At 34.8% G+C, this 12,475-nt stretch overlaps 1 protein-coding gene across 9 annotated transcripts in view; it reads left to right on the top strand.

Annotated features, from left to right (window-relative positions):
* Window positions 1-12,475, top strand: part of DMD (dystrophin) — a 978,823-nt gene that overhangs the window by 598,427 nt on the left and 367,921 nt on the right. For all 9 annotated transcript variants that reach the window (XM_066314017.1, XM_066314023.1, XM_066314021.1 and 6 more), the window contains 2 exons: window positions 702-849; window positions 2,769-2,918. In XM_066314017.1, the coding sequence (XP_066170114.1) occupies window positions 702-849; window positions 2,769-2,918 (298 nt within the window). The remainder of the gene's footprint in view (window positions 1-701; window positions 850-2,768; window positions 2,919-12,475) is intronic.

The raw sequence follows: 12,475 nt of genomic DNA, 5'->3' as shown, positions 1-12,475 counted from the left end.
TTTTACCAATACTCTTCCCTGCTGCACATGAAATTTTTTGCCTGCATCTCTTGATAACTTCAGAAGCTTTTGCACAAAAGTTCACACCTCAGTATACTTTATACAGTCAGAGTGAAAATGAGCAGATGAGTTGTAGATGGAGACAAATGAAGAGTAGACATCTAAAGTTAGGTGTCGTGGATCCCATCTTATTCCTACTTATCAGCTGCGAACCTTACCTACGTTTTGTGAATCTTCACACCAAACTGTATGGCACAGTTACTGAAATATCTTGCTGTTTAATACATCCAAATGAGTCTGTGTCAATTTTTACAGGTTTAATTTGGAAACACTTGATGCTAGAATTCTTAGTTGTCGACACTGGGCTTCCCTGCTGTTACTTCAAACAGAATTTTAGTCTGAATAATTAGATGCTTTATTTCTGGTGTGCTTGTCTGCTACCTGCCATATGTAATTCAAAAGCTGAATTTAGTGGTGGTGTAAATTACGCCTTGATCTTTTCTTTTAAAATATATTTAATGTCACCTTAAAAGGATGTTGGTGTTTGCCTAATATTTTTTGATGTGAAAAAATCTGTGGTCCACTTATAAAAATAATTAGTATAAATTCTAAGAATTAGTTATCTGTCACACTTCAGTATGGATAAGCACTTCAATATAAAATAAATTTATAAAAACATTAATTTCACATTTTGATTACAGGATAGAGGAAGAAAAGAATACTTTATCAGAATTTCAAGAGGATTTGAACAAGTTGATTTTATGGTTAGAGGAAGCAGACAGCATTATTTGTATTCCCCTTGAAAAAGGGAATGAAGACCAGTTGAGAGACTGCCTGAGCAAAGTAAAGGTATTGTAAGCTCTACTCATATTTTCTTACTTTATCAATTCTACCTTGAAGAAAATTAAAAGCTATTTTCCAAAATGGTTTCTGACATCAAACAAAGCATTCATATAACTTTTTTTGACAATTAAAGCTGGGAATTTCAAAACCCAGGTACAAATATATATTGATCATATTGAAACAAAAAGAGTAATGAAAAATCTACTGAAGCAAAAATATCCTGAAACTAGGAGATTCATTGTTACCTTTTTTCATCCTCATTTCTTAATTCGGAACATGACTGGTTTATATGTATAGCATTTCTCTATAGGTGTCTAGTTAACATTTAATAGCTTCTCACGTAGTAAATGGGATTCAGTATTTCACAAGAGGATCCAGAACTGCATGCATAATTATAAATGTCAACTCATTAAAATATCGCTGCAACATTTTCTAGACTAAACATCTAGGTGACTTATTTTTAAAAATACTTAAAAAAACCTCTATCAGAATATTAAATATTTGTTTTCAAGGGCTGGAATATTTTCATGAATATGTTAGAATTTGATACTGCTGATATATATTCAACAGAAGTTTCTCTGTTTAGTTTTTTTAAATCTATTTGGTAGAATGACTGTTTTTAATGACTTGTACAATAATATATTAAACTGTAATTGGAAAATGTGTATTACTTATAGAATATATGCCTAAAGGTTTTCCTTTCCTCACTTGAGGATAAGGACCTAGTTATCCTTTTTGTAAATCCAACTTGAACAAATTCATCTAGTGATGAATTAAAGAGCATTAAAGAGTCTGAAGAAAACTTGTCAGTTTCTTGTCAGTTGAGTTGGTCAGGGAATTTGTGAGGCTCTGTTGTTGAGAATATCAGATCCAAGGCAAAGAAATACTTTTAAGGTGTGTTAGATGCATCTTACAGTTAGCAGAAATGATTAAGGGTTTAAAGACTAAAAAGATTGTTTAGAACCAGGAAGGCTCCACTCTTCATATATGCAAATATTTCCGATATAGTATTCTCAAGGGATATAAAAACTAAAATTAAAGGTGTTAGCATCTCTTATTTGTATCTTGTTTTTACAGTATACCTTCTTTTGGAGCTTCTCAAAAGGGAATGCATCCTAATGGAGCAAATAATAACACATTTACCTTGCAGCACGGCTCATTTCATACTTACCTTCTTTTGCTAATAATCAAGAACAAACAAGGAAAAACCCCAGAATAATAAAGCCCTTGAAGCAACATCAACCTTGCTTGATATATTGTCACCTCGACAATATAAATTTCAAGTAACATATGTGGTTAAGAAGTGGTATATTTTGATGCTGCCTTACATTTCCTTTTGATTTCCCTTTTGCTGTGTTTTTGGGGTTTTTTGTTTGTTTGTTTGGGTTTATTTAGGGGTGTGGTTTTTTGGTTAGTTTGTTGGTGGTTTTTTTTGTTTTGTGGTTTGTTTGTTTGTTTTGAGGATTTTGTTTGTTTCTTTGTTTTTTTCAGTGAACATACATGAACATTCTTAATTAAGAGGTTAAACTAGAGTGGAGGGTTTTTCACCATGTACCATCTGGGTGACTGTTCACAGCCCAGAATATATTGAAACACTTCTCAAAAATGCTTGTTCCATACCATATTACAAGATTATTAAAATTGATATGCATGAAGTATTGACTGTCCAGGTCTGGAATTTATAATGCAATAGTAGTGATTAATATCCTGAGAAACCCTGTATTTTGTCACGTAGACTTCATTGACCAATGCAGCCTCTTTTGGGTTGTTTGTGTTTTTTAGCCTTCTACATTCAGAAAGCAACAGTTATTTTGTCTTGAATTGAGTTTATTCCTTTGGCTGATACACAAATCAATAAGGGTCAAGATAAGAGAGCTGAAAATCCTACCACAGTTCATCTTAACTGCTGTATTTGTCTGTTCCAGTTAAGAGTTGGAGAGCTGCCGCCCCACAAGGGAATACTGAAACGATTAAATGAAACTGGAGGAATAGCACTTGGAAGTGCATCACTGAACCCAGACAAAAAGCATAAGCTGGAGAGTACACTGAAGGAGGCTAACCATCGTTTGTTAAAGGTTAGACATATTACCGATATAACTGTGATATAAAATTTTAATCTGCATGAATATTTGCATTATATATTTTCTGGTATGTATAATTTTTCTCTGTATGAAGAGACAGTTTTGTGCATAATGAACCTGAGGAAGAAAAATAGGTACAATACGCTGCTGTGAGAAACAGTGATAGCAAACCAAGAGCATTAGTGACTAGAGTGATGATGTTGCATTCAAATATACTCCCTAAATTACAGTTCTTTTACTTAAGGGTGGAATGCACAGCATCATTTTTGTAGCCTGGTGCTTTTGCTGGAACAGCAGATACTCCTGGCTTTGTGATTCAGGTGTGTGAGAGGTAAATGTTTGATTTTCTTTATGGAAACACTTCCTAAATCTCTCCTGTTGCCAATCTCAAGGTGGGCACTGCAACCACTGTTTCACCTTCCACCACGCTTCTTCCAGCCTTGAGCATTCACTTCTGGTTTTTGTGTAGCAAAGTACCACATCGTTTGCTTTCTGGGATCTCCATACTGATTGAAAGAGGGGAGAACTGTTCTGTTTTATTCCTGAAATAGCGTATTCTTGTGTCAAAAACTGATGAAAAAGAATAGCAAATCTGGTAAAGAGAGGTAGATAATTTGAGTGTTTTCATGGTAGAAATGATAGAAAGTATAGTCCTGAGGACTACTGCCCAAGGTATAAATTAGCCTGCCTGGAAATGATCAAGGTAGAATCAGTTGAGGGATTGAATCAGTTGAAGGATTTCTATTGAGATTGATTGCAAAGTCAGAGTCAAGGACATTAACCTGTGGTACCTGTTTGTTAAAGTTACCAGGATGCTGGGGCAAAAAGGAACAATTCAACAATTCATTGTGCTCCTGGGGCGGGGGGGAATGGGGGGAATGAGAAAAATCTCCTGAGTACCTTACTGAAATGGCAAAGTAGAGTTTCTGGTCAAGAATAATACATCCTTGTTTTTTTGTTTCCATTTCCATAAACACAGTGGAATTTCAAGCACAGATCTGACAAATGAAAGGAACTTGATGTGTTACTCTTACTGGTTTCCTCCTAAAAGGAGAAGTCTGGCAAAGTTCAGAATATTAGCTAATGACTCAGGCAAAAGTGGATAATAAAAACTGATCACATTCACAAACTCCAGGTTGGACACATAAAACGTTATTTCAATGGTTGGACAGAAGTATCTTTTTCTCTACAAATAGGCTTCTGAAATCAATGTATGTAGAAGAAATTTGAACACTTCAAGATCAAAACAGTGTTATCTACTAGCTGAAGGAAGCATGTACATAGCTGAATTTAGGGATAGTGTTAATACCTAAGCTGTGATTTTAAAAAGATAGAATTAGTTTCCAGGAAAAAAAACTTTCCTTTTAGTCAGATTACATAAATATATTTTAAGAAAATCTGCAATTTGTCACTTAATGTAGCATTTTACTGATTAGTCATATACCTAAAAACTTGGAATTTTCATTTTCTCCTGGCTGATGCAAAAAAGTTTTAGGAATGTTGTTGCAGTCAAAGCAATCATGAATGTTGTTGAAAGCACTTAGGTTTGCATGAAATATGGGAGACAAAAACTACTATTCAGTGAATCATTACAATTTACTGAATTTTATAATTTATGTCTCCTAGATCTAATGTGTCTGGCAAGATAATTATTCTTGGAATATCTTACTTGAAAATTTTCATTTACTACTGAAAGGGGCTAAACGAAGAAAAGTAATCTTCCATTTGAGATCATTACTTAACTGCATCATTTTTATTTCTATTATCTACTCATGAAGATGTATAAAACTGAATTCTCATTGTCCCTTGGTCTCAGAATGTAAAGAATCTGAAAAATGAAGTGGTTTGGGTTTTTTTGTGGGTTTTTATGTCTTTTTTTTTTTTTTTTTCTAATGAACTGAAATTTAATTTGAAAATTACAATACTCAAATCCATACACCTTCTCTGAAGGTGCTTTCTTTTTCAGGTTTTCTGCTTTATCCGTGATCTTGACAGATGTAGAAAACAAAACAAAGCAAAAAGTTAGAAGCTTCTTTTGGGGTTCAGTAAGATTTTTTCCAATGATACTGAAGGGAAAAATAATTATTTTTTCTTTGAATATTTTTGCTGTTATTCATGATTTGTGTAGGAAACCTCAATTATTTGTTTCACTTTCTGCCCTGAAAATTGAGGATCTGAATTAAAAATTAAATCATGGAAAGAAACTCTGCCAGCCTGATAAAGGAACTTAATGTTCTCTTGGTTCAGCTGTAGCAAGCATTGGAAAAACCCCACAGATATTTACTCTGAGCCAAAGCTCACAGGATGGGCACTTTTATATCAGCCTAACTTCTTAGGTCACCTGAGGATGATTCTGAAGTCAGTGGTTTTGATGAGAATATATTTTTTGTGTTCCTCAAAGCACAGCAGACAAACATTATCACAGAGAAATTTCTCTGGGGCTTTTCTGTCTCCCCACCCCCTCTTAAGAGTGTATCCTGTAATCCTTTGTTTCAAACCGTATGCTTTGTTGTCTGGCATCCCTGCTAGAAATGAACATGTAACAACCTACTCTTTATGATTTATCTCATTTTGCAGGATGATACTGTTTTCAAGATATGAAACGTACATGTCACTTACATAAATAATGTTAGATAGGTCCTTATCTGTTGTGCAGTAGAGTAAGTCTGCTTACTTCAGAGAAGCTGGAAAATTTACACCAGCTGAGAATGTAGCCAAATATCTGCAAAAGTTGTTACAAATTTTGGGTTTGCCTTGATCTGGCAAGCAGGGGAATAAGGGACAACACCTGTGAGTCTTCACCTTCAAGGTGAGATGTTTGAAATAAGTCATGTTCAAACCTTCTTTACAGTCACAGAAACTGTTGCCCTACAGCAATAGAAATAACCTAGAAAAGAAATTTAGTATGAAGGGAATTGCAGTCACATAAAAGTATCTCTTTAGCTCTCATTTCAGAATTGTCTTTGCTTTTGGATATTTATATCACATGCTGATGACCTTGAGAGTAGATATGCAAAGCTTTTCTTCCTTTGGATAGTAATAATTTTAACAGCACATTTCTTTATACAACTTTATTAAATAGTGCTTCTAATAAGCTGTTACCTAATACAGTATAGTTTAAGCTGAGAATGAAGATTAAAGCCCACATTCGAAAGGCATGAATTTTAAATTCTAGGCTGGTTTTATTTATTGTACACTCTCCAAAGCCAGTATTTCTTGTAAAAATGAAATAGCAGTATCTTTGTGAAGTCTTAATATTATGAAAAATGAAGTGTTTTATGACCATTTTTATGCTTTCACATCAAGAATCTTTCATTTATTTTCAAAGCTTAAAGTATCTTCTGCTATCATAGCCAAGTAAGGTAATCACCTAGTGCTTCAAAGCATACAAAAGGGTACTCGGCACTGGAGTTTGTGATGAATTCAGTTCTTGTCATATACCACCTGCCATGGCATGTAACAGATCTGTAATGGGTTTCTTACCTTTTACTGTGCAGTAAATGGATTGATAGATTAGGTCTGAGACCAGTGAACCATGGAATCAGAGGTTTGCTGGAAGGAGTTTATTACTCTTTAATATTATTCTTGGTCTGGTGTCAGCCAAGAGCGATGAGCTAAATTATCTGAAAGTAAGCTGGATGCCAAAATCAGCATTCTCCTCATTTATCCACCTTAGTCTTCACAACATCTACTGTATGTATTATGAAGGTTATTATAAGTGCCTGATGGAGACATTTTGTTTTGCTGCCTTTTAATTTGTCTACTAGTATTAGTTCTAATTACTAGACACTGAAGAGACTATTTCACTGTTTATTGCCAGAGCAAATCAATTTGCTGTGCTATGTGGACAAGATAAAAATTAGAGTGGAGTGACATGGCTATAATTTGTGAACATTTTCTGTACCACCAGAACAGGCGTATGTTGTCTTAGCTTGGTTGATCAAGTGGAGAGAAAAACAGATGGGCCCAAAAGTGCAGGAACACAAAGTCATAACAAGGTTATAGTTCATGTATTATAACTTGCCTTGAGTAGAAATTATTCATAGATTACCTGCAATGACATAAAATTTCCAGCATGTCAGTGCAACTTAATCCGAGCTCACAGTTGGAATTTCTGCAATTGCTACTGTTGTTATTTGTAGTGTGGAGGGGAAAATATGTTGGAAAATGAATGCTACAGTTTGATTTCTGTTCTTTAAATTTGAAATAAGAGTAGTATAACTGGCATTTTGGGGATCAGAAAGTTGACATTTTCCTGAATTTACTTTCATTTAATGAGTGATTCCATTAAATATAATAAAATCTTTTGTTATGCTAAATTGTCTGCTACAGTTTGTCATAGATTGCTAATTAAGTGTAGCTCCCATTCAAGTTATCATCAGCCATACTGAAAAAGGGCCTCACATACAGCAAAAAGAAATTTGATATAAATGTTCATTGGACAAACCTGGAAATGTGACCAGCTCTAAGAAACAACTATATATAGGCTTTTTTTTTTTTTTTTTTTTTTTTTTAATTTGTGTATTGCTAGCATCTAGTATTAATTAAAATTTTAAAAGCTAAGCAAAGAAAAATATTTATGAAATAAAGTCAAGTCATGCAGCTGTATTAGCCGGTGAGGCCATAAAAGCATGATTAAATACATATATGTGTGTATATATACAATATATATCATACTATCTTATTGACCATCTTAAAATTCCTTATTATTCTTGTTTGCCATACAAATCCAGAAAATATTAATCATACATATTTAAAAGTTATGCCAAGTACTTTGGATGTAAGAAGTACTGATTTTCAATACATATGTGCTGACAGCTACATTGAGGTAATATTGGTGCAGCTGAATTACTAGATATCCTAGAAGTAACTTCAGGCAAATCCTTACACATTTTTTTTACAACAATGTTCTGTGCATCTGAAAAAGATTTCACTTGTAGTGAACAATACTGAGATACCACTGCACACCAATCAATGGCAATGGTTTGGGCTTTCTAAAACTTCAGTTCCCAGACAGACACTGCCATTGTCTGTCAGGTTTTTCATCCATCTTTATTAAGGAAGACCAGAGGGGCCTAAAATCAATGTTTTACTATTTGTTGTTTACAAGATAAAGATTATACTTTAATTATATAGACCTGTAGGCTGTATAGCAACATGCCTAGGTAATTAAAATTCCCACAAATGCAATAGTTTAAAACAAAGTTAAACTTTTCCTCAGCCCTGGATGTACAGACAGAGGAATGGGATGTTGGAAAGCAGCACTGTGGGAATGGACCTGGGGGTCCTGGTGGCTGGAAAGTTGAATCTGAGGCAGCAGTGTCGTCCTGGCAGCCAGGAGGGCCAAGAATGTGCTGGGGACATCAGGGACAGCACGGCCAGCCGGGCAAGGGAGGGGACTGTCCCCTCTGCTCTGCTCTGGGGCAGCCTCACCTCCAGTATGGGGCAGTTTGGGGTGCCACAATACAGAAAAGACATTAAACTATTACAGAGCTTCCAGTGGAGGCATTGAAGATGGTGAAGGGTCTGGAGGGAAAACTGTGTAAGGAGGGGCTGAGGTTCCTTGGTCTGTTCAGCCTGGAGGGGACTAAGGAAAGACCTCACTGCAGTTAAAGCTTCCTTGTGAATCTTGATAGTGTCCTGTTGATCTGTTTATTCTGGTCTCCTCATTGGTGAGGGTCCCACAAAACACGGAGTTCAATGGATTAATACACATTCAGGGCAGGTGGGAATGTTCAGGTGTCCTCCCAAGGGAGAAGATTGGCACATAACAGACTCTGGGTCTGTTGCATCACTTTCCATCATGTTCAGTCCTCTGGTGCAAGGCCTCAGGAATGAATCTTGGGGACAGTTTGGGGGTCATTGAAGGTTTATGACACCTCCTCAAATACCTCTCACATGAATGTCCTGTGTATATGGCCTTCTTGGAGTGGGGCATTTTACAACTGAGCCAGTTTGTGTAAGGGAAGATGGAGTCTTGTCACACACCCAAAAACTCATCCTCCCACCCTGAACCCATCCAGAGCTGATTCTTAGCACAGCTGCTGAGTTTGGCTTTCTTTGTGGATATATTTTTCTCTGCGAAGCCTTGTTTACTTCTCCCTAGACCTGAGATAATTGGACAATAGTGTCACTTTTATCTTACCTCAAGCTCCCATCAGGTGGCTGAGCTCACAGTCCCGTTTCCATCAGGAAGCACATTCATGTGGGGAGTGGGCTTTGGTGGCCACAGTTTCTTCATACAAATTTGCCATAATGGGCAAAGTCCTAAGTTTAAGCCCTTAACCATTGCAGTCCCTCACAGAACTGTGTGTAGCCTGAGGGATTTATATGGTATTTTCTGCAGTAAACCAGGAAAAGGACATTTAGGGAATTTTATGTTTATTTTAAAATAATTTTCCTGTTTGAATATCCTTCATTAAAAATTACTGAAGGAATTAGATTCTAAAGCCTTTGTGGCTGCTTTTGGATTTCAGAAACTGAGCAGGAAAAAAAGATAAAGAATTCCTGGACTAGATTGTTTAGCAGAGATTTAAGGTGGAGGGACTCATGCTCAAAAATGTCCTTGACAAAGGAGAATTGCTGAGAGTGGAGAGCAGAATGAATGATAAGTAGTTACAAGTATTACATATAAAAATACAGATATTCAGAAGAATGTGATATACATGATCATATTACCATGAAAGAAAAACAAAGCAAATCTTTGGGCTGGGGGAATATGTTTGTTTGCTTTTTAAAAATCTAGACAGCCAGATGAAGCAGAAAATTGTTTAGGGCATTGTTTTCTTTGGACTGCTTTAGTTTTCTACATTGATGAGGAAAAAAGAGATTTTTTTTTTTTTTTAATAAAAATGGAAGTTGAAAATATTAAAAATATTCTATTGAGAATTTTTTTAAAAAAACAAGACCAAATAAACACCTGCTAAGGTCAGGTCCTGGGAGCCTTGCAAGGAAACATGAAATGCTAGATACAAAGCAAATAAAATTTTTCTATATTTAGCAAATAAAATCTTCTGTACATATTTTTAGTAGCCTGCTTTAATCTTCCTCTAATAATACATTCTTTACTGCAACTTTGTCAGACACACTATGGCTCATAAATATTCATGAGTTTAAAAGAATTACATAGGTTTTGTTTTAAAGTCAATATTGAGTTTGCTAATGCAAATGCCTCAGTTAATTAACTAAATGGCATCCTAAACTAAACTTATATGAAAGTCTTTCTTACACTGATTGTTTTTCATGAAGAAATGATGCACATAAATTAACTTTTCCCTCTTCCATTTTAAATCATTCTTTAGTACATGCTCTAGGGATGGTGATTTTGAGCAGATCAGACTTTCTGAACAGTGGCTGTAAGAATTTCTGTTTCATGTAATCATCGTACAAGTGCTATGGAAGTGTCAGTTATGATTTATCAGCAAGTCTGGATTGAAGTGTTCGGTTAATAGTTGTTATGACTTCAGTTATTTCTTTATTATCCATGTCTTCCCTTGGATGACATCAAACCTGTTTTAGTCCAGTTATGCTCTTGGCTGATTGCAGTGTAGTCAGTCACTGTCTCTTCTTTTCCTAATATTTGCATTTTTTTCAGAAATGGAATGGTAAAGAAGAAGCTGCTGCTTGATTTACATTTAGTAATCGAAGAAATTCATTCAGAGAGTTTCCTCAATTCTTCATACAGAATGCATATTTTTCTCTATGCAAGAAATTCTGGATTTATTTTTTTTTTAACTGACACTATCAGTTATCCTATATTTGAAGGCAATTTTCATGAAGTGCTTTGCATATCCAAGTGACTCTCCCAAGGGGGGCATAAAAAAATAACATTTTTGGAAGTTTTCATAGATATCTCACAGCATACTTTTGAGCATGTCTATTGCAGCTTATTTCGTTATGCATATTGAGATAGCTAAATTTTAATCCACTTCAAGATTCCTCAAAATAAGATCCATTTATAAGTGCTGTCCCGTTAGAGTTTGGTGAGGCAGATAGCAAGAGAAAGGTGTACTTTAGCATTGCAGGAAAGAAACTGAGGTATTTTTTGTTGGAATTTGGTATTTCTTTGCTCTCTGCCTACCACTAAGAATTTTTTTTTTTTTTTTTAATTACGGGTTGGAGAGATGCATGTCCTCCTCTATATTCTCAAACAGCTGGGTAATAACTACATTATTTTCTCTTTGGTCATTTCAGGTTAACAGGGAAAGAGGTTGACTTGTGAGAGAAAACTGATGTTTGAAATCAGGCATCAGTCACTCAAAATACATTTACAAGTAGTGATGCCTTACCAGTAATATAATTCATCAAGTTAATTCATTTGCAATAACATTTCTGACTTGTGCAAAACTATTCCCCAAGATTTGATTATTCTTACTTACCGTCGCTACCTAATTAGTTTTAAGTTTTTCATTTTGAACATTGTTCTCGAGTTAAAAGATTGAGCTGTAACTCAACAACCATTATTTTAATTGATACTGCTTTAATTGAATCTGCTTTCTGGATATTCATAAGAATTAAATAGAATGGGCAAACAGAATATGATTTTACATCAGGTGGCATATTTTATGAAAAATCCTTCCTCCCTTTATACCTTTTATCATAAGAACTGATATTCCTTTCCATCAGTAGAGCTCTAATTCTTCCCATAGTACATGCATAAAACTGTGTGCAGACTGAAAAAATAGCTATCTAAGGCTCAAGTGAGAAATAGCAGTGGAAAACTGGAGCAAGGGAAACGATCAAGGAGATCTAAACTTCCAAGATGAGCTTAGGTAAGGCTTTGCACCAAGTTAATCAGATAGGGGTAGGGATAGAATCAGTATAGTACTGTGTTGTTTAGGCTACTTGTGTGGGAAAATCATGCAAGACATCAGGTTCAGATAGAACAGAAGCAAACAATGCAAGTAATGTTAGAATTCATAAGAAGAAATTAAAATACTTAGATGAAGACCTAGGTTTTGAAAGTATGCAATTATTCGTATTTCAGATATTCTCATGTTCTGAGAGATGTTACCTTTTTTGTGCTGGCAATTTTTTGTGGATTTTTTTGTGTGTGTTTTAATGAAAAGAGCAAAATTAAAAATAAGTTAAATTTAATAAGTGGAAAATGGTCAGATATTTTCAGTTTAGAATAAAATGTAATATTGTGAAGACCAGTTTCAGTTGGTAAAATTAAGCTCTTCTGCTGTTTTACTATTTTGAGCTTAAATCTTTTCTATTATTTTGTCACTAAGCTTCCAATTAATTGTACTTAATTAGCTCTTGAACTAAAGTACAAAATTTTAGATGTTACCACATGCTTTGAGTTTAATGTTTTGGCACATAATATTGAAATTATATAGTCCTTTGATGTTGAACTCAGATTTGTTGTCTTTGAAAGTATAATCCATACTTCTGGTGTTTCTACTTGCAAATTTATTTTCTGTCTTTGGTTGCAAACCAAGGTTTATTGTCAGTGTTGATCTGTTGTGAAATAAGGCAAAGTTGAAAATGCTTAATTTGTACTGAAAGTGATATCCAGATTTTTAGAAGGATGTTCCAACTGAAGTTAT

Source organism: Sylvia atricapilla, chromosome 2, assembly GCF_009819655.1.
Source record: "Sylvia atricapilla isolate bSylAtr1 chromosome 2, bSylAtr1.pri, whole genome shotgun sequence".
In the NCBI taxonomy this organism is placed as follows: Eukaryota; Metazoa; Chordata; class Aves; order Passeriformes; family Sylviidae; genus Sylvia; species Sylvia atricapilla.
The sequence above is the reverse complement of the archived record's forward strand: the minus strand, read 5'-3'. Positions and strand labels throughout refer to the sequence as shown.